The following is a 19,013-nucleotide window of genomic DNA, read 5'->3' on the forward strand; positions in this document are numbered from 1 at the left end:
CTACACTCAGAAGGAAAGAAGGAAGGATACATCTCCAGGTGCTACTTACATGGCCATGGAGGTCTGTGTTTAGCAGCATCAGGGCACAGGTGAGTGTATGAACCCCATCTGAAACACACAATAGTCAGACAGCTATTTTTGATCCTCTTCTCACTTAGTTTCTGTTTGCTCTATCTCAGCAGCCCATTCATTCTGAAAACAGAGCTAGTTGCTATGTCTTTGGACTTTAAAGAACACTTATTTCTTTCAACTGCATATGGTAGTTTAAAAAAAATCTGTTTTCCCCTCAGACTTTACTTATTCCTTAAATCATCACCAGCAAACAGGTTTGAAATCAGTTTTGTCAGTGGCTCTCTTAATATCTGACCTTTTGCTGAATCCATCTCCTCTTACTCCATCCCCATTTCAAGCCAACAGCATTGCAGAATGGAGCAGAGACCCTGCTGCTTTAAGCTAGTTTCCCTCCACTGACCACAGTCATCACACTGGTTTCCCCTGAAGTCTTTAGCCACCACTTCTGAGCTCTGCAAAAATGATTACTGCAAATGAGTGCCGCATTTTTGGGTCTCTTTTTTTTTTTCCTTCCACTTGAGACAGTGCAGCACCCTCTTCTGTACCAGGCAGCCTGGTGACTTGTTATTTCAAAACCATGCTGAGCCCTTCAGCTGCTCCAGGTCAAGAAACCTGTCTGCTTCCACACCACCTCACAACATGCATGGACCACACAAGGGGGTTGGTGTGCTCCTCCCTGGGCACCTTATGCTCAAGGCCAAGCTCCAAACACTGCCAGCTAAAGGCAACCAAACATGCAGGAGCCCAGGATGAAGGAAGTAAAGTAAAGTAAAGTAAAGTAAAGTAAAGCAAGTTTGCCGATGATACGAAGTTGGGAGGATTGGCTGACACACCTGAAGGCTGTGTTGCCATTCAGCAAGACCTGGATAGGCTGGAGAGCTGGGCAGAAAAAAACCGGATGAGGTTTAACAAAAGCAAGTGTAGAGTCTTGCATCTGGGGAGGAATAATTCCATGCACCAGTACAGGTTGGGGGATGAGCTGCTGGAGGGGAGCTCTGCGGAAAGGGACCTGGGTGTCCTGATGGACGACAGGTTGGCCATGAGCCAGCAGTGTGCCCTTGTGGCCAAAAAGGCCAATGGCTTACTGGGGTGCATTAAAAAGAGCGTGGCCAGCAGGTCAAAGGAGGTGATCCTCCCCCTCTACTCTGCCCTGGTAAGACCTCATCTGGAGTACTGCGTCCAGTTCTGGGCTCCCCAGTACAAAAAAGACAGGGATCTCTTGGAAAGAGTCCAGCGGAGGGCCACAAAGATGGTGAAGGGCCTGGAGCATCTCCCCTATGAGGAAAGGCTGAGTGAACTGGGTCTGTTCAGCCTTGAGAAAAGGAGACTGAGAGGGGACCTGATCCAGGTCTATAAATATCTAAGGTGTGGGGGGCAGAATGGCGAGGCTGGACTCTTTTCAGTGGTGAGTGGAGACAGGACAAGGGGAAATGGCCAGAAACTGGAGCATAGGAAGTTCCGCACAAACATGCGCAAGAACTTCTTTACAGTGAGGGTGACGGAGCACTGGAACAGGCTGCCCAGGGAGGTGGTGGAGTCTCCTTCTCTGGAGATGTTCAAGACCTGCCTGGATGCCTACCTGTGCGACCTGCTGTAGGGAACCTGCTTTGGCAGGGGGGTTGGACTCGATGATCTCAGGAGGTCCCTTCCAACCCCTACAGTTCTGTGATTCTGTGATTCTGTGAAGGCAGCTGAGCACATGAGCTTGTTCCCTTTCTGGGAAGAATTGTGGTGTGTGAGGAACGAAGGGTTCCTTGTGGGAACATCTCACACCTCTGTTCCAGGTCTGACAATCCCAGGGCTGTGCCATCACAGACGTCCCCTTCAAGAGGGAATCACCTCTTAATAAAGGCACTTCCTCAAATCTACAGAAGCAGTTTCATTCTTGGAACAAAGTGCCTACTGAGAGCATATTCTGGAGCCTCTGTGGAAGATTTTGGGTTGACATCTTCGCTTGGCTTCATTGACTTACTGGGGCAGGTAGATCATGCACTCCATGGCCCCAAGGTGGAGCTGGTGTCCCAAAACCTGCTGCTGGGCTCAATCACATCGACATCTTTTTACTAGAACAGTGTCTCAGCACAGATGTATAACTCTTCTGGATCTGGGCTGTATCAGAGTAAGAAGGCACTAATAGTCTGTTCAATATACAAGCGTCTGGGAGAAAAGCCTACCACCCCCCTCAGTGGTCAGTGGCCTCTTCCACCTCTGTTTTCAGTGTCCTGTCAAGCAGGGCGAAGCGCTTTTGGTGTTGCAGTAGTTGTTCTCCATCAGAGGAAGAGTTACAGAATTAGCACGCAGCAGTGTCCCAAATCATCTTAGAGGGCTGCAAGGCCTTCACGATGACCACGTCAGTTCAGACTGCCTTGGCCTCTATGTCCATGGAGTATCACAGCCACAGGTGTTTCTTTAGATGTCTAGATAACACGTACTGGCTCAGATGTCACTGTGCTGGAACACCCCGTGCCAGTTCATGCTGGACACAACAAGAAGGAACTGCTTTCTGAGAAGAGTGAGCCCTTGCAATAGGTTCCTTAAACCACTGCACATCTAATGCATATTTTTGTAGTGTCCTGCTGAAGGTGTGAACTGTAAGAGCTTTGCTTTCCTCTAGACCTGTCACATACTTATTGTATTGAATTACAAGCATATTTTTCAAGCCCCATTCACTTCCAGCACTGAGTGCAGCTTTGTTTTGCTCGGGACTTGTATTTGGTCTTCAGGGTGGTACTGCGCAGCCTTGTGACACGTGCCACTATCATCATAAGGCACGCTGTAGCCATGAACATTAACAATGTCATGAGAGTGGTGGCAGTCATGTTTCAGTTCCACTTTTCCTTACTCTGAAGAGTTTTGTATTGTTTGGGGTTATAACATTTTCAGATCAGTCACGGAAGCAGTGACACCTTGACTGAGGGACACGCAGTTGTTGAGGAGTTCAATCTTCTCAGTTCCTCCTTTTGTTTTTCCTATTAGCAAGTGCTTTTCACACATCATTACAACTGGGATCTAACTTCTGAACACTTGTCATTATTGTGGCTCTGTCACAGCTGCTGACATTGGCAGCTGTGTAAACTTGTGTTGCCACAGCAAAGCTTGCGTGCTGTTTGCCTACTCTGCCCTCTCAGCACTCTCCTGTTTGTAAGGTATGGGATGGAGCCAGAGGTCTGACTGCCTTGTGCTCCAGCTCAGCCTCTGCTCAAGCAGGAGTGCACACAGTGGGTGTAAGAAACATGAGGACAAGATGAAGAGGAAGGGTCCCAAGGCCCTTGTCTACAGGTTAGAGATGAATGCAGTAGAGTTGAGGATCACATTTGGGAGAGGTGATGAAGAGAGGTAAGATTGGCCTACAGCTAAATGTCTACAGGTGGAGAACCCCTTCCAGGGAAGGTCCTCTTGGGATCAGTATGAGAGAACATCACATGCACATGTAAAGCAAACCTAGGGAAATGAAATAAACCTAGACGTCATCCAGCTAAACCTATACTTTACTCAGCTACCGCAGACAAAAGCAAAGAGGTCATTCTGCTTCAGAGAAGTTTGTGGCATAATAACTCCAGGGTTTATGTGACACTGGGCAGGGCTACTCCTTGGCAAGGCAGCTCTCAGGCCCAACTGCCACATTCTAAGCTGAAGAGGGTGGAGAAGGAACAGCCAGTAGTTCTGTGATACTGGTTGAGAGCAGGTCAGCAGCCTGATTTCCACCCATGCCTGGATGCAGGCACTACAGGGGGGTCTGGAACACAGGCCATATGAGGAGAGGCTGAAGGAGCTGGGAATGTTCAGCCTGGAGAAGAGGAGGCTCAGGGGAGACCTTATTGCTCTCTATAACTTCCTGAAGGGAGGTTGTAGTGAGCTGGGGGTCGGCCTCTTCTCTCGTGTCATTAGTGATAGGACCCGGGGGAATGGTTTCAAGCTACGCCAGGGGAAATTCAGGCTGGACATGAGGAAGTATTACTTTTCAGAAAGGGTGGTCAGGCACTGGAATGGACTGCCCAGGGAGGTGGTGGAATCACCGACCCTGGGGGTGTTCAAGGAAAGACTGGATGTTGCGTTGAGGGACATGGTTTAGTAGGAGCTATTGGGAATAGGTGAACGGTTGGACTGGGTGATCTTTTAGATCTTTTCCAACCTTAGTGATTCTATGATTCTATGATTCTACAGATGCCTGTAAGCAGGTGTGTAGAGATACTCATGCAAATATGACCTTGGGCATGCTCATGTGGAAGGGACCTTGAAGATCACTGAGCTCCAATCTCCCTTGCGTGGGCTGGCCACCCGCCCCCCATCAGCTCAGGCTTTCCAGGGCCCCATCCAACCTGGCCTTGAACGCCTCCAGGGATGGGGCATCTACAACATCTCTGGGCAGCAGTGCCAGTGCCTCACTGCCCTCTGAGTAAATAATTTTTTTCCTGATATCTACCCCAAATTTCCCCTCTTTTAGTTTAAAGCCATTCCCCCCCTTGTCCTATCACTGTCAGACTGTGTAAAAAGTCGGTCCCAGGAAAGCAGTACCTTCAGAGGTGCTCTCCTCTGGGTTGCACTGGCAGTATCGCCGGGAGAAGTGAATCAGCACACGCTCCCGCTCCTGTGTTTCTCCCATCAGTGGGAATGCTTTCAAGAATGTCCTGCAAAGAGAAAGTGATACTTAAGATATCATGGATCAATCTGCTGGAAAGCATCCACACTACAGGGAAAGATAAGAAGGGGGTCCGCATAGCAGCTGGAGAAGCCTCTGTCCTCTCCACAGCCCGCACCCAGGGGCCCTGCACGTACAGGCCTTGAGGCTGGTCCTGAGCTGTGCAGGGAAACATACTGCCAGCTGAGGTAGGGCGTACCAGGCTCACTGGCATCAGGATGGGTCATCCATCCTAAGGGCAGAAGTTGCTCTCACTTGCTCTGAGTTTGTACAGAATAGGATTCCCAGGAAAGCCACTCTCCACCGCAGGGAAGCAGGCTGTGGGTGTTCTTAGCAAAGCTCGCTTTTGGTGGCAGTACGTTGTGCCAAATGTGACACCAAAGCAAAAATTAAATTATTACCTGTCCCTGCTCCTGTCCATGGACAGTCTCTGTGGAGTCGGGAGGCCCAGAGAAACCCACCTGCTCTGCCCCCTCCAGCCCAGACATACGTGGGGGTGCCGAGAGCCCAGCTTACCTGAGTGCTTTGTCGAGGGTCAAGCCAGTGAAGTCAAAGAAGCTGAGGTACTCCTCTGCTACCAACTTGCTAAATTCATTACTGTAATTAAAGAGGGAGTCATCAGCCTTTTCATCAGAGAAGGAGACACTGTCTAGTCCTACTGCAGTACTCCCATTCTCCACCCCAGGCTGGCTCTCACCCTCTCACCACAGCACCTCACACTGTGCCTTTCTGCAATCATACTCTCAGACACCACCTGCCAGATGGATGCCAGCTCCTGGGGTGCTGGATCAGTCAGGGTGCAGGAGTGCTCAGCTGAGATTCTGCCCCCACTCTCCCCTGAGTAGTTTGCCAGGGCTGTAGGAGAACACGTGGAGGTTTTGAAGGATGCTTGGGGACTTAGTGCCTTTAAAGCCAGAATGGGTGGTGTTAAGTTCCTCTATCTGCACAGCTCAGATACCAAAACTGCAAGTATGATGAATGACTGTTGGCAAGAACATGGAGATGATCTCAATTTGATCAGCCTTGCTCATATGTAATTCATTCTCCTTCTCCCACAAAATGAAAAGCATACTCAGTGTTGCACATCCAGTCTCACTTCAGGACCATCTACAGGCTGAGCTCAGAGCTCACACTGCCTTTCCAACAGCACTGTTTTATCTTCCACTGTGAGGCAGATGCTGCAAAGCTTCAGGTGGATGCTGTTTGGAAGCACAGCACATAGTGGAGTAACTTCTTCACTTGTCCTGCAGCTTCAAAGCAGGATGATGTGAGAAGCCAAAGATGATCATGTCTGTGATGGAGATGTCAACACATCTTCACCCCTCTGTCAAAGAAACAGCAGAAACGAAGGAAGCCCCAGGCTGCCCTCTGGAATGCTCTTGGCTCTAAGTCTGCAGAAGACCTCATGTGTTGGCTGTACAAGTGCTGGGAAACAGCCACTGTTGTCCCTTCCACAGGTCAAGCCCCACCTCACAAATGTAACCATGGAAAAAAAGCTCCAACTCCTTCAGCCTAGGCAACTCTGCCAGATCTGCTGGGAATCTGGTTGGGCATTCTGGGCACTGCACACACAGAATCACAGAATGGCCAGGGTTTGAAGGGACCTCAAGGCTGAACAAGCCCAGCTCCCCCAGCCTGTCTTTGTAGGGGAGGTGCTCCATCCCCCTGCTCATCTTTGTGGCTCCTCTGGACCCTCTCCAACAGCTCCCTGTCTTTCTTGTACTGGGGGCTCCAGACCTGGTCACAGTACTCCAGATGGGGCCTCACAAGAGGAGAGTAGAGAGGGACAATCACCTCTCTGTCCCTGCTGGCCAAACCCCTCTTCTCATGGAGCCCAGGATACCATTTGCCTTCCGAATGCAAGGGCACACACCAAGGACAGCCATGCACTTCATCACAGGAATAATCAACAGGGGAGAACAAAACATCTGATTGATCCCACTTAACCTTAAGCTGGACTTGAAGAGCTGGCCTTGTCCAAGGCTCCTTAAAACCAAAACAAAGCAGCAAGCTATAGTCTAGCCCAGATCTCAGGTGGACTGAGTTGCTCTTGAGGTGTCTCCATAGCCTACACTGGGGCTATATCCTAACTCAGATTATTAACTGGGCCTACAGCCATGCAGAATGAAGGAGGTAGGAGATCCCTTTCACCACCCTTTCCCTCCAGGCTCACTGCCCATCCTTCAGCTCACTGAGTCTTTCTGGTGGTGACTCACGAGCCAGGATTCAGACAGAATGGTGAGCAGTGGTCGACACTAGCTTCTGTTGTGACTGCATCTCCCCAGCCCATCGTGTCTTCCCATGTGCCTCCCCAGATCCCTCCCAGCTTGGAGTAGTTGGAGGCAGACTCAGCTGCCAAAATACATGCTCTTCAGGGACTGAGATATTTAGGGTTAACATCACATAATGCTGTCAGCTGGAAAGAAACTATTTGGTGATATCCAACCTCTGTTTCCTTGTCATCAAGTTTTTCATACTTGCTTGACAATGATGAACATATTGGGATTTTTAAGAAAACTGTCAGTATTTACAAAAAATTAAATAATAATAATAATAATAATAATAATAATAATAATAATAATAAAAGAAGTAGAATGAGCTGAAAAGTCTAAAAATGAGATTTTTACTTTTCAAACAACCGTCCTTGTTGGCCCACCTCCTACATACAGCTTCTCTGAATGCATCACTTAAATGTACTCTATTCCCACAAATGCAGGCTGGTTTTACATGAGAAAGACGAGCCTAAAATACACCTAGCTCCAACCTCCTTCATTTCCTGCTCTGCAAATCCACATGCCTGGTCCAAGAGCCTGCAGCTCTATCCAGGTCTTGTGCTGGGAAGTGTTCCAGCTTTCTAAAATTCAGCTGATCAAAACCAAAATTGCTTTTTTTTAATGGATGTGTCAAGTCCCAGCTGTGGGTCACCGAACAGCTCCTGCAGCGTGAGGATGGCAGGAACCAGCAACAGGGTGCACTCAGATGCACCCCCATGCTAAAAGTTCATTGCCTGGAAGCTCCCCACTCAGCCAGCTGGCATAGAAGATTTGCAGGAAAGAAGGATGCTAGGCTTGAGGCAGCAGCAACCAGAATTGCATCTGTCACAAGAACCAAGAGAGAAGAACAAGCACGCTGTCAAGAGATACAAAAAGCTGCTACAGAAGATCACTCAGGAGCTCCTTCCTTCCTGCACAGGACAAAGTTGAATCATGGACCATCCTTGCTAATGGAAGCCTGGGTGTTTGCTGAGGGACAGCTGTGTCTTGCTAGTCAGGATGGCAGTGAGCCATTTCAAGGACATACAAAAAACAAGCAGTGTTATACACGACCCGGGAGAAATATACGGGCAGTTGGTGTCCTCGCACCCACTGGCACCCTAAAGTCATGCTACTGCTGCGCTTGTTGCTTTGTTACTGTTTCTCTCTCTTTTACAAATCACTGTCTCTCTCCACTTTTGAATAAACACTTTCACTTCCCTTCTGCCTTATCCTGGCAAACCCCCCAGCTGAGGTAACTTGGACATGCAGTGCGTATCTCACTCTCCATCCAACTCTTGCAGCTCACACTGCCTCACCCTCCCCACCACAGATGCTTTTCTCATGGCCATGCTCAGTGCTGCCTTGGCCTGCTGCTTGGCCAGGCTGGCTCTACACCAAAGACCACTTACTTTTTCCCGAGCTGCCGTGCCACATCACAGCGCTTGAACCCTTCGAGGTTGTAGAGGCGCTTGGCCAACCTCTTTGCAGCCTCACTGTCTGCCCTGCAGCCGTTTGCCAAGGTGTCTGTGCTTCCCTGGTCAAGCTGCTCCGTGCTGCCCATGTCAGAGTCAGAGTCAGAGAGTGCATCTTTCAAGCTGGCGTCACTACACAGAAACAAGAAACAATTCAAGGAGCAGCAGTGTGACTTGGAGGAACCTGAAGAAAATACCACATTTTGATTTGTTCTTGTCCTAACCAAAAAATACAAAAAACACATTTGTGAACTGGATGTTGGGCAAACCCTATTTCATTTCAGGTCAAAAATGCATTTTGATGCATTCCAAAAAGTTTAATTTCAAACTAGTAGGAAAAAGATGGAAATTATTTCTTGCTAAGAAATGAGGATATACTCATTCAAAGCAAAGAGACTCAACCCTTTTTTAAGGTTCCACTGCCCACATGGTATGAAAAGCTGTCCTGAATGGATACGAAGGTGCCAGAACATATACCCTTCTGGTCTGTGTTGTAGGGATACCAACCTCTTTTGGAGCTGCTGACATTCAGGAAACCCTTTGGTATAGCTGATACACTTTTAGGTTCAGATTATTTGCTGAGGGTGAGAAAGTGCACTTGAACTTGTGCAGAGTGCTGTGGCTGGGCCCCCAGGGCATCATGCCGAGGGGACTGGCACCAGACCTGATGTCACTGTCCAGCTGCTGCCCCCAGATGGCACGACGGCCAGCCGTTCTCACAGATGACACCCTGCGTGTTCCAGTGGCACCAGGCAGGTGGGGCTGCATCCCTTTGTTTTCATGCCAGGCCATGTCATTTCAGGCCAGTTCTGACACCTATTCACACATTTTTGGGCACTGTGACTCACAGAAGACCAATAATTAGCCGGACATAATCCCATGTTCTGGCTCTTTCCTTGCCTGGCTGCCCATCTCCTGGCTCCCACACACAGAACTGCAGTACAGCCCCTGCTGCATCCTGGGGACGATGGCTTGGAGCTGGCCCAGCGGGTGACATCTCCACTGATGTCCTCACTGCCTGCCAAGAACTCCTGGGGAAACCTCTACAAAGGCGCCTAAGTGAAACCTTGAGGCTCACCCTGCTTTTCAGAGCACATCTGCAAGTGTGTCTGGCTGACTGCTACCTGCCATGGACTTTGGTAGTTGTCAGGCAGACAAGGCAGTGGTCTTCCTACAACAGTGCTGGCCTGCTGTAAGAGCAGGTGGGATTTGTGTGCAAGCAAATCAATGCTGGTGCCCTCCAGAGCAAATGTGTGCACAAAGTGCTTGAGCCTCGGCTTTTCTTGGGCTCACAGTGCTCCTACAGGACCCAGCAGATCATGTTCGTCCTTGGGCCCTGTGTTCGAGAGCAGGAAAGGCAGACAGAGATCTGCTGGGGAATGGCTGATCTAGTGCCATGTGGTCTTGGCTGTGTTCTCAGCCTTTGAATAAGAAAGTTTGTCCTGTGGTTTCTCTCTCTGCCATGACAACACGTGAGAGCAAGCACAAGAGGAAAAAAAGCATCTACACCCATTATGTCCTATAAGCCTTGCTTCTGGGCTAGGACCCCATAAGACAAAGGCCCCTTTACCCCAGGAATTCACAGCCTGCCCTACCTGATGGAGTTAATGATCTTGGTGGCGTCTTCCTCTGAACCTTCCACATGGAACCCATTTGGGATATTTTTCAAGGACAACCGGCTCAGCACATTCTCTGACCTGCTGCTGGTAATTGAGTGCCTGAGAGGGCTCCCAAAATCCCCCTCTGCTGGCTTTGCTGCTGCCTGCTCTTGCTTATCAGCAGCCATGTGCTGAAGGGATTCTCTCTGCTGGGCCACCAGTTTCTGCTCCAAGAGCTCTGGGCTTTCCTTGACCCGCTGCTGGATCAATGGGGTGAGTGGCGCCTCAAAACTGACACAGCTGTCTGTCTCATCTGTAAGAGAGAGGACATCCAGAGAGTCCAAGCTGCTGTAGTACGTGCCCTTCATAAGGTCAGACTCAACAATCTTCTCAAAGGTCGAGCTGAACCCATCCCTGATGTCTTTGAATTGAAAATGTTCCTTGTCGTCCTCACTGCAGCTCAGCTTGGCATCTTCAGCAGCAAACCTGGACAAGAAGGGGAGATGCAGAAAAAATGGTCAAGGAATTGCTTGTACTGTTCAACTTGGAGTTAGGGGGCAGGAGAAGAGGTAGGAATGGATGTTGCAATCATAGGTCCTTGGGAGTTCTCAGTGGTATAACCTAATTGCTTCCCAGTTTTATTATAAGCTACAGAGCTGAAGAAGACAGAGCTTTGCAATGAGCCCCTCAGGGACCCAGTTATTTATGGTTGTGCCCCAGCAAAAAGCCAGAGCTCTGAACTGGAAACACTGGTGCCTCACACTTGCAGCTGGACCAATTGCCAGAATTGAATTAATGTAAGGGTTCTCTCTCTCTTCAAGTGCTCCAATTCTGGCAGCATCAAAAACACAGAAGACATTAAAGATTGAGATCAATTCATGTAACTGCATGTTGGCAGCAAATGTCCCTTTGTAGCAGAGAAAAAAATAGAAACCATTAGGGAGCAATTCATATGCTCTCTCTTCAGCCTTTTGTCTTAGACAAGATACCCTAGAAGAGCAGGGCACCCTGCACTGAGAAGGACATCCACGGGGATGGAGCCCAGGCAGGGGAGGCTCTGTGCTGCTTTACAGACAGCTGTGGCACGAAGGCACAACATTAGCAGTGTGACAGAGGCTGCAAAATGCACCAACCCGCAAGGTTAGCTTCTGGGTAAGCAACTGCCAGCTATTCTAGCTTTTGATGCAGGGACATCAGTTCCAGGGCACATCCCAATGCAATCACACAGGGAGAATTCAGCTGGGCCAAACACCTGCTGGGAGCCCTGAGGAGATGGGAGGGCTCAGTCCGTCCTGGAACAGCCTGAATCAGCAGGCCAGCAAACAGGCTGGAGCTGGTAAGGGACTGGGAGAGGACACAGTGTGGGCAGCCAGCCCCAATGGTCCAAAGGGGTATTCTATGGCATACAAACCCATGCTCAGCAAAAGCCTTGTGGGGGTGGTCTCTGCTTAGAGACTGGCTGGGCATTGATCTGTTTTTGATCTGATTGCTTTTGTATCACTTTTTTTTTTTTTCTCCCAGCAGTCTGGACACTTCTCAATGCACTTTACAAAACAGCTCAATCTTTCTAGGCAGGGAAAATAAGCCACACACCATATGGAATTGCTTGTAGCAAAAATAAGGACAGGTAGGGGAACAGAGCCCTATCTCAGCAGCAGAAATCAGAGAACAGGGAAAGCAAATGTCTGCCCCCACAGCCAGCCCCATTCCTCCAGTTCCCAGCTGCAGCAGCTTAAGGATGTCCTGATCTAGAAGCATGCAGCCCATTTTGTCCAACAGACACAGGCTCCCTGCTTTCAAGGCGGGGATGTACCCCTGGACATCACTGCCATGCTTGGCAGATGCTTACTGGAGCCCTGAAGCCCTCCAGCTCTGCTTATACCATTTCAGTCTCGGGCGCATACTTCTCCCAGGGCAGAAAGAATTTGTCTGTATTGCTATGCAGAGCTAAGCAAGCAGCAAAGAAGGAAGGCTGCTTCTTGAGCAAAGAGCAGGTCAATGAGCACCAAGGAAAGAATCTGGTCTTCCTTTTCCCCATGCTGGAAAACACACTGCAATCAAAGCAATTGCAATCATTTCCAATTTGTTGATTTTTTTTCTACTTCTAAATGTCATCAGATGAGATCTTCAGCTCAGCTGAGACCCTTTCAGATGGAACAAATCCAGCTACCAGCTCAGAGTGGCTGAAGGTGGGAGGGGCAGCCTGGTCCCCTCCGCTGTGGCCATACCCAGCCACCTCGGGAAGGATTTCCCCTAAAGAACCGGTTTGTACCCAAAACCTGCTGCTGCTTCCGAGCAAGATATCATTCACTTCCACTCATTTATCATTTGACCACATAGGGGAGCAGTAAAGCATCTACATAAAGGCCAAGACAATCCGTTTTGATACCTTTCGAAGTAGAAAAACCCTCAGTACAGTGTAAAAATCATTTTTTTGTCAAGCATTTTCTGTCAAAGCACGGTCAACCACCAGAATGGCTGGGAATGGAAGGAGGCTTCTCAGCTGATATTTTCTTCTTTATTCAGGATTCAGAAACCTCACTCAATTTCACTGCTCCTTCTGCGATCACATTACTGACTCTGGCCCACAAAAACAGTGTCTCCAAATGCAGACACTGCCCATTTCAGCAAGATCCTCTCCCTCACTATGTTCAGGGCATGGCTGGAAGGCCTGGCGGGCAGCTGGGAGAGAGGTAGCACTGCAGAGGATACCCACGTGCCTGGACCTCAGGACCCTGAGCAAGCCCGAAATGAAGAGGACCATATAGTGTCCTCCCCTGAAATTCACAGCACCGCACCCCTCACCATGTGGCTGGACAAGGCTGATTCAGAAAAGATGCAGCAAACACAGAAACATACGCTATATCCACAGTGTTACAAAGCAAGCCAATGGGAAAATCATGATGTTTTTTTCTGACCTTGCAATCAACAGGCGAGTGCAGCACAGCCCTGAGTTTACTGGTCCAGAGATACCATCACAGTGTTGTCACTTCTGGGAAAGCTTGGCTCTGCAGTGCCTCGGGCAGTGTGGAAGATCATTGCAGGACTTTGTGGCCCCATGACCTCGTCACCAAGGGGAACACACCTTTTTGGGAACTACTGCTGTCATTTCTGAAGAGCAGCTGGTTCTGGGCAGCAGGGGGTACCCCATGCTGAGAGGTGATGCTCATATGGATCAATCTCCAACATCCTCATCAGCATGGGCAGCGAGAGCTCAGCACTTAACACAAGCACTAATTCCAGGCAGTACAATGGGACCTGGCATCCCTCCACATGGAGAAGTCCTTAAGGTCATCCCCCTTGTTTGCTACAGCCAGTGCACAGATTCAGACACGCAATGCAAGACAGCAGGAACTTTGCTAAAGTTGATCTCCTCACCCCAAGAACCAAACAGCGTGAGAGGGTGGACAATGAGCAGAGAACCAGTGCAAGGAGGGAAGACTGCAGTGACAGAGTTGCACATTCCCCTGCTGTGACAGCAAGGTGTGAGGACAAAGCTTCCAGACTTCTCTCCTGCCGTCTGCAAGATAACTGCACGCTGGGGAAGGATCTGAACGAGGGGACAGCATCCTGCTTTTAACGTGCCAGAGCTGTCAGAGAGGGGAGGACAAGTCAGCACTGTCACGTTTCTTACTTCTCAGTGTCCCGAGAGCCTGAGGAACCCAAGCAGGTGCTGTGAAGTGGCCACTCCATGCTGCATTCCCATCCCCATGCTGTGGGCATGGGTGCCCACTCAGCTGCCTGGTGAGCTGTGGCAGGAACTGGCAGTACCTGCAAAGCAGGAGGCAGGGCAGAGCCACCTGAAGGGCACTGCGAGGAGGGACACAGCCATGCACAGCTCACACTCCACACTCAAGAGCCATCAGGCTTAGACTAACAGGTTCTCACATCCTCTGACAAGTCCTCTCTGCAGTCTGTGCTGTTAGAGCTGCTGTTTGCAAACTGAACTCTGGAGCTGCAACAGCTGAAAGCTGAAATGAATTGTACCTTCACATAACATCCTACTTCCGGGAGCTCAGGGCCACCCAGACCACCAGAGCTGGCCACACAGCAAGCCAGATAGCAGCTACAGCTCCAGGTCTCCTCATCCTCAGCTCTGCTTATCTTCCCAGATCCATCCATGTTGGCAAGGCGTGTGTGCAGAAAAAGCCTTTTCCCTCCACAAACCAGGAGAAACTTTTAAAACTCCACCTCTCTGCAACACGAAGGATTTTACAGCCTTAATTGCACCCTATGGAGGAGTCCCATTGCCCAAGCCCTTGTAACAGCGCCCGCATATTTTCCAGCCCTGCGTTTATTCCCTGAGCCCAAATTCCTACAGCAGCACCAAGTCCAGAGTTCTTTGTTCCTAGAAATGCCTCACTGAAGGCTGCGTGCGGGAGAGGGCAGAGAGCAGGGCAGAAGCTGCAAAAGGGACAGCTCAGCAGATGCTGACAAGCCTCCAGCACCCACAGCCATGAGCCCATCACATCCCTCCCTTCCCTTCCTCCAGGGAAGACCCTCCCCAGAGGAGGGCAAGCAAGCTTCCTACAGCTTAGAGAAGCCCAAGGGCAGCCACCTGCATCTGATTCAGACCACGCTGGACTGGGAGGGAGATGAGGTAAGACCTTGCTTGCGAGTGAGCACAGCGCAGCCTCCCCACAGGGAAGCGTTGTGCACTTAAGTATTACACAGCGGGGAAGGCAATTGCTTTACTTAACTAAGGAGCCATATATTTATTTGCATTGTAATCACAAGCTTCTGTGTATTGAAGTAGCACTGTATCTAATTGCCTGTGCTGCTTTCCTCAGTCATCTCTGAAATGCTGTTTTATTGCTTATGGCAAGGCATGCCGAGCTATGCATTCAGTTATTACTGCCGCTGCACCGCACTGGATTTTTATGCACTGAGTTGTTTATATTTCACTTCGCACTGGTTAATTAGTTGTAATAAAGTAGAACCTCGTTTGCTGTGTTGGTGGAGCCATCAGAGAAAGACGTGCTGGCAGCCAGGACTTCCTTGCCTATGCGCTGTGCCTTTCTGCAAAGTTTTCTAAAACTTTGTTTAATGGAAAGTGAAATGCACAATGGCTGTACATTGCCATGGGAAAAAGCGTGTGTGCAAAAGCAGTCCCAAGCCTGCAGGCACCGAGCACATATCACAAGCCAAAGGTGGGGATTCCTATATTTACCAGCCTGACATCTTAATGGGGCTGAAAGCAGAGAATGTCATTCGCCAGTAAAGCTCTCTGACTGCAGAGATGCAACTTTCTGAGATCAGCAGGGCCTGTGCTGGGGGCTGAAGGGAAGGTGGCAGACTTCTAGCCTAAACATCCACGAGGAGTGGAACAGGGCTTTGACAGTGTGCTGGCATGCCAATGGGACAGAAGAAAGAGGGGCCAAAGGGATTCAGCCAGTGCAAACTGCAGCACAAGCACAAAAGCTTTGTCTTTATTTCCTTGAACAGGGAAATGGAAAAACAGAGGATGACTATGAATTCTCCAGTGCCTTGGTCCCTCTGTCAGCTTTGTGACTCATGACCCACGCTCACTGAGCAACACAAGTGTAGCTGGCAGCTCCCTATGGCACAGAAGGGCCGTGCTGGTTTTTGCCCAACCACCCAGTGGGTAGGTGGTCAAAGCACCACCTTTGAATGCCCTCAGCTAACCTGATTCCCGGACAACACAGTTTTCCAGATTTCAGTTGCATCCCTGAAGTTTTCCATCTGCACTTTTGCCTTCAAGTATATATAGTATATGACTTGTCCCCTGCGCGTTCAGCTTCCCAGAATACTTATTTACTATCCAAGTCCTTATGTTCAGAGCACAAGATCATGGTCAGTTCATGCAGAGTGCAGTCAGGCTGCACTGGCTCCAAATGCTCAGCCTGCCACTTCTCCCAGTTCATGCCCCTGTACCTTAAAGTAATTGCACTTCCAGTGATTGCACCAGCATTCACTGACCACTCATAGCTTCCTTCTGATTTCACTGTCTGCTGGGGAGCCACAGATCAAGCAGCATTCCCTCGCAGCAGAGTGACTTGCAGACATCCAAGAGCTGACAGAGTAGCTCACAGGACTTGTGGAACAGGTGCAGAGGTAGGCTCCCTGGGCTCTCCAGACATCAGCAGATAGAAGCAGTCTGCCTTGGACACCTATTCCTCTTTAATACCTTCAGTTGTGACTGTTGAAATAGTTGCTGCTTCTTGCTGGTGCTGTTGGTAACGCAAACCACCAGTTTGCTGCTGGGGAGCCTGCTAACTGCTACAGATGCAACGAATTAAGGATGCCTGCCGTCAGCCCACATGCTGCGCAGCTTCCCAGCACCACTAACACTCATGGCCATGCTCCAGACAGTGCTCTGAGCCAGTGGCTCAGCCTGAAGCCTGCACAGTCAGGAGGTGATTCAAATGCCCCTTTGCCATCTTGTCCCTGTTACACCTTCTCCTCTTAGAACGCCATTCTCCTCTGCTCTTCTCCAGCCCTGTCATGCTTGTGGCATCTCTTCCATTTTGGGGTAGAAGATATGTGCAGGCAAAGCCATAACATTCACAGTGACCATCAACCCTGGGCAGCTACAATACAACTCCCTGGGTGATTTGTGATCTATGTTCCTCTTGCAGGAATGCCATGGGAAGCAGCCCACCTCAATCCAGTGCCCCCTGCAGGGCCCTGTTCAGTCATAGGCACTTGCAGGGTCACCTCAGTGAGGCTGAGTCCCTGCTCAGTGTCCCCCAGCCTGGAAAGCTGTCCCATGAAATTGGGCTGCCAGCAGGGAGGACACAGGTGGGGGCATCCTGTGGTTTGTCTCAGGCACTTGAGAACAAGATGACAGGCACGTGTCTGAGCCGCTGAGCTGCCACCCATCCAGCTGCAGAGTACAGGGTCTGGGAGGGGACTACCTGCCCTGGACCTTCAGGCATGCAAATTTGGAGCATGCCTGTAAAAAGGCCAGCGTAGGCTCTTCTACACCTAGCCTCATGCACTGGTGAAGGCTACCTGAACTAGGAGGAGTGTAGAGCTGGGACAGCAGCAGGACATGGTCCCTGCTGCGATGGTGGGGTCCTGCCTGGCTGACAGGCACTGGGGGCTCTTCAAGAGGCCCTCTCCTCCACCTGGCCATTGCCACCCAGCAGCAACGAGCATGCTGTGTGCTAGTGGCCACATCTCCTAACCCTGCTGCAGTGACTCTGAGCACACACACAGCTGCTGTGGGGCATCACTAAGGTGCACCTGAGCTGAGCCATGGCGAGCCCCCAGCTTCACCACATCACCCCACTACACAGCACTTCCCACCGTCCTGCTCACCTCCCAGCATTCTAAATCACACTCATCCCCGATGCAGCAGCACATCCATCCCCTTGCTACATACACAAAGCAGAAACTGAGTTATCCTTGTGCCACCCAGGCACTGGCAGCACCAGCCACAAGAGCAGTGGGAACCAAAGCTCAGTGCCCTGCCCTCCCTTACTAATGACGTGCTCCTCTGGATGCAAAGCTGCATCCTGCTGGCCATGGATTGCCAGAGCCAGCCATGCTGCCAGAGACTCCCAGGACACCCCAGGCTTCCCATGGCTGCAGGCTGCTGTGCCAGCCCTGCCCACTACTTCAGCTATCTCAGTAAACTGCCTGTAGTGCTGCAGCCGCAGCTCAAGTCACAAGTGGGACACTCCCAAAAATCATCCCTCTCCCTATGAAGTCCCTAAGCCTTTTCCTTCGCCTTAGCACATCTGAGCCAGACACTGGCTCTAATCACAGACTTTCCACATTTGCGATAGGGAAAGAAGCCCAGAGCAAGAGAGCAAAAAGACAGTCAGCCACGAGAGCAGCTGCAGCTTTTAAAAGTGATGAGTTACACAGGGAGAAGTGGAACTCAGACCGAGGGCTGGGAAACGGCACACGTAAGCCATCACCCAGCCAGCGCTGCGGCAGCTTCGCACTCACCCGAGCGGCTCCTCCGGCTCATCAGCGCTCAGCGCTCCCGAGGAGCCCAGGAAGCCGTGCAGGAGCACCTTGCCGAGGGCCCGGCTCCGTGCGTGCGGCCCAGGGGAGCTCTCCTCCCCAGAATCCACGCTGCCGGGGCTGGGCACGCCGCCGTCCCGCGGCCGCAGCCTCGCCGCCTCGCCGCCCTCGCCGAGCTCCGCGCCCACGCCGTTGGTCAGCGCCGGCTCCTCGCGGCCCTGGCCGTTACTCGTGGCGCGCGCCTCCAGTTCCCGCTCGCCCGTCGAGGCCGCCAGACGTCGGTCCCCGCGGCGCTCCTCATCGGCCGCTGGGCTGGGCTCGGCGTCACCCGGGGGGCCGGCTCTCCCGCTGGCAGGCTCTGCAGGCTCGCCGAGCTGCTCGTCCCCATCGCTGCGGGCTCGCACGGCGGGCTGCGAGCCTGAGGAATGCAGCTCGCTGCGGGCTGCCACAGACGACGGAAAGTGCCTGCTCTCGCTCATATTCCGCTCGTCCTCCCGGCGCTTGCGGGCTCCCTCCCCGCGGTCAGCTCAGGCGCGGCACTACCTACAATAGAAGAGACCCCACGTCACCGGAGCCCCGAGGATCGAACAGCGCTGGTTTGCCCACGGCAGCTCAGCGGGGTGACAGCCGATGCCACAGCTGTGGTGGCAGGAGCGGGGGGGAAAAACGTGCGTCCTTCAGGAGAAAAGCAGAGAGGGTTCATATCTGGATTTGCTGCTTGTAAGGATGAGTGCTTGTCACCCAGCACTGAGAATGGAGAAGAAAATCTGCCCTCGGGTTCCACCAAGGATCCAGGCATCCCCTCCTCTCTGCCCCCAAAGCTCCACACACCCAGCCCTAAACACAGGCCGGGGACAGAAATGCAGCCCCACTACTCTCTAATGCTGGTCACAGGAGCGCTGCTCCCCAGCACTGCCTGCCCCCTGAAAGTTGGGCCTGTGATGGCACTGGGGAAACAGGAGACAGGTGTGGGTTTGTTTTTTTATGTTTTTGGTTTTTTTTTTTTAACACTTTTAAGCAGCTGTGATCTGCCAACCTG

At 51.1% G+C, this 19,013-nt stretch overlaps 1 protein-coding gene across 1 annotated transcript in view; it reads right to left on the reverse strand.

The window, feature by feature from the left end:
- PSD2 (pleckstrin and Sec7 domain containing 2) overlaps nt 1–18,453 on the reverse strand; it is a gene marked incomplete at both ends in the record, with an annotated part of 41,839 nt that extends 23,386 nt beyond the window's left edge. The window contains 6 exons of the mRNA XM_079542407.1: nt 50–108; nt 4,588–4,700; nt 5,228–5,308; nt 8,376–8,570; nt 10,034–10,522; nt 17,957–18,453. Coding sequence (XP_079398533.1) covers nt 50–108; nt 4,588–4,700; nt 5,228–5,308; nt 8,376–8,570; nt 10,034–10,522; nt 17,957–18,453 — 1,434 coding nt within the window. The remainder of the gene's footprint in view (nt 1–49; nt 109–4,587; nt 4,701–5,227; nt 5,309–8,375; nt 8,571–10,033; nt 10,523–17,956) is intronic.
- Nucleotides 18,454–19,013: the final 560 nt, after the last annotated feature.

Source organism: Tetrao urogallus (genome assembly GCF_951394365.1).
Source record: "Tetrao urogallus genome assembly, chromosome: 14".
Classification (NCBI taxonomy): Eukaryota; Metazoa; Chordata; class Aves; order Galliformes; family Phasianidae; genus Tetrao; species Tetrao urogallus.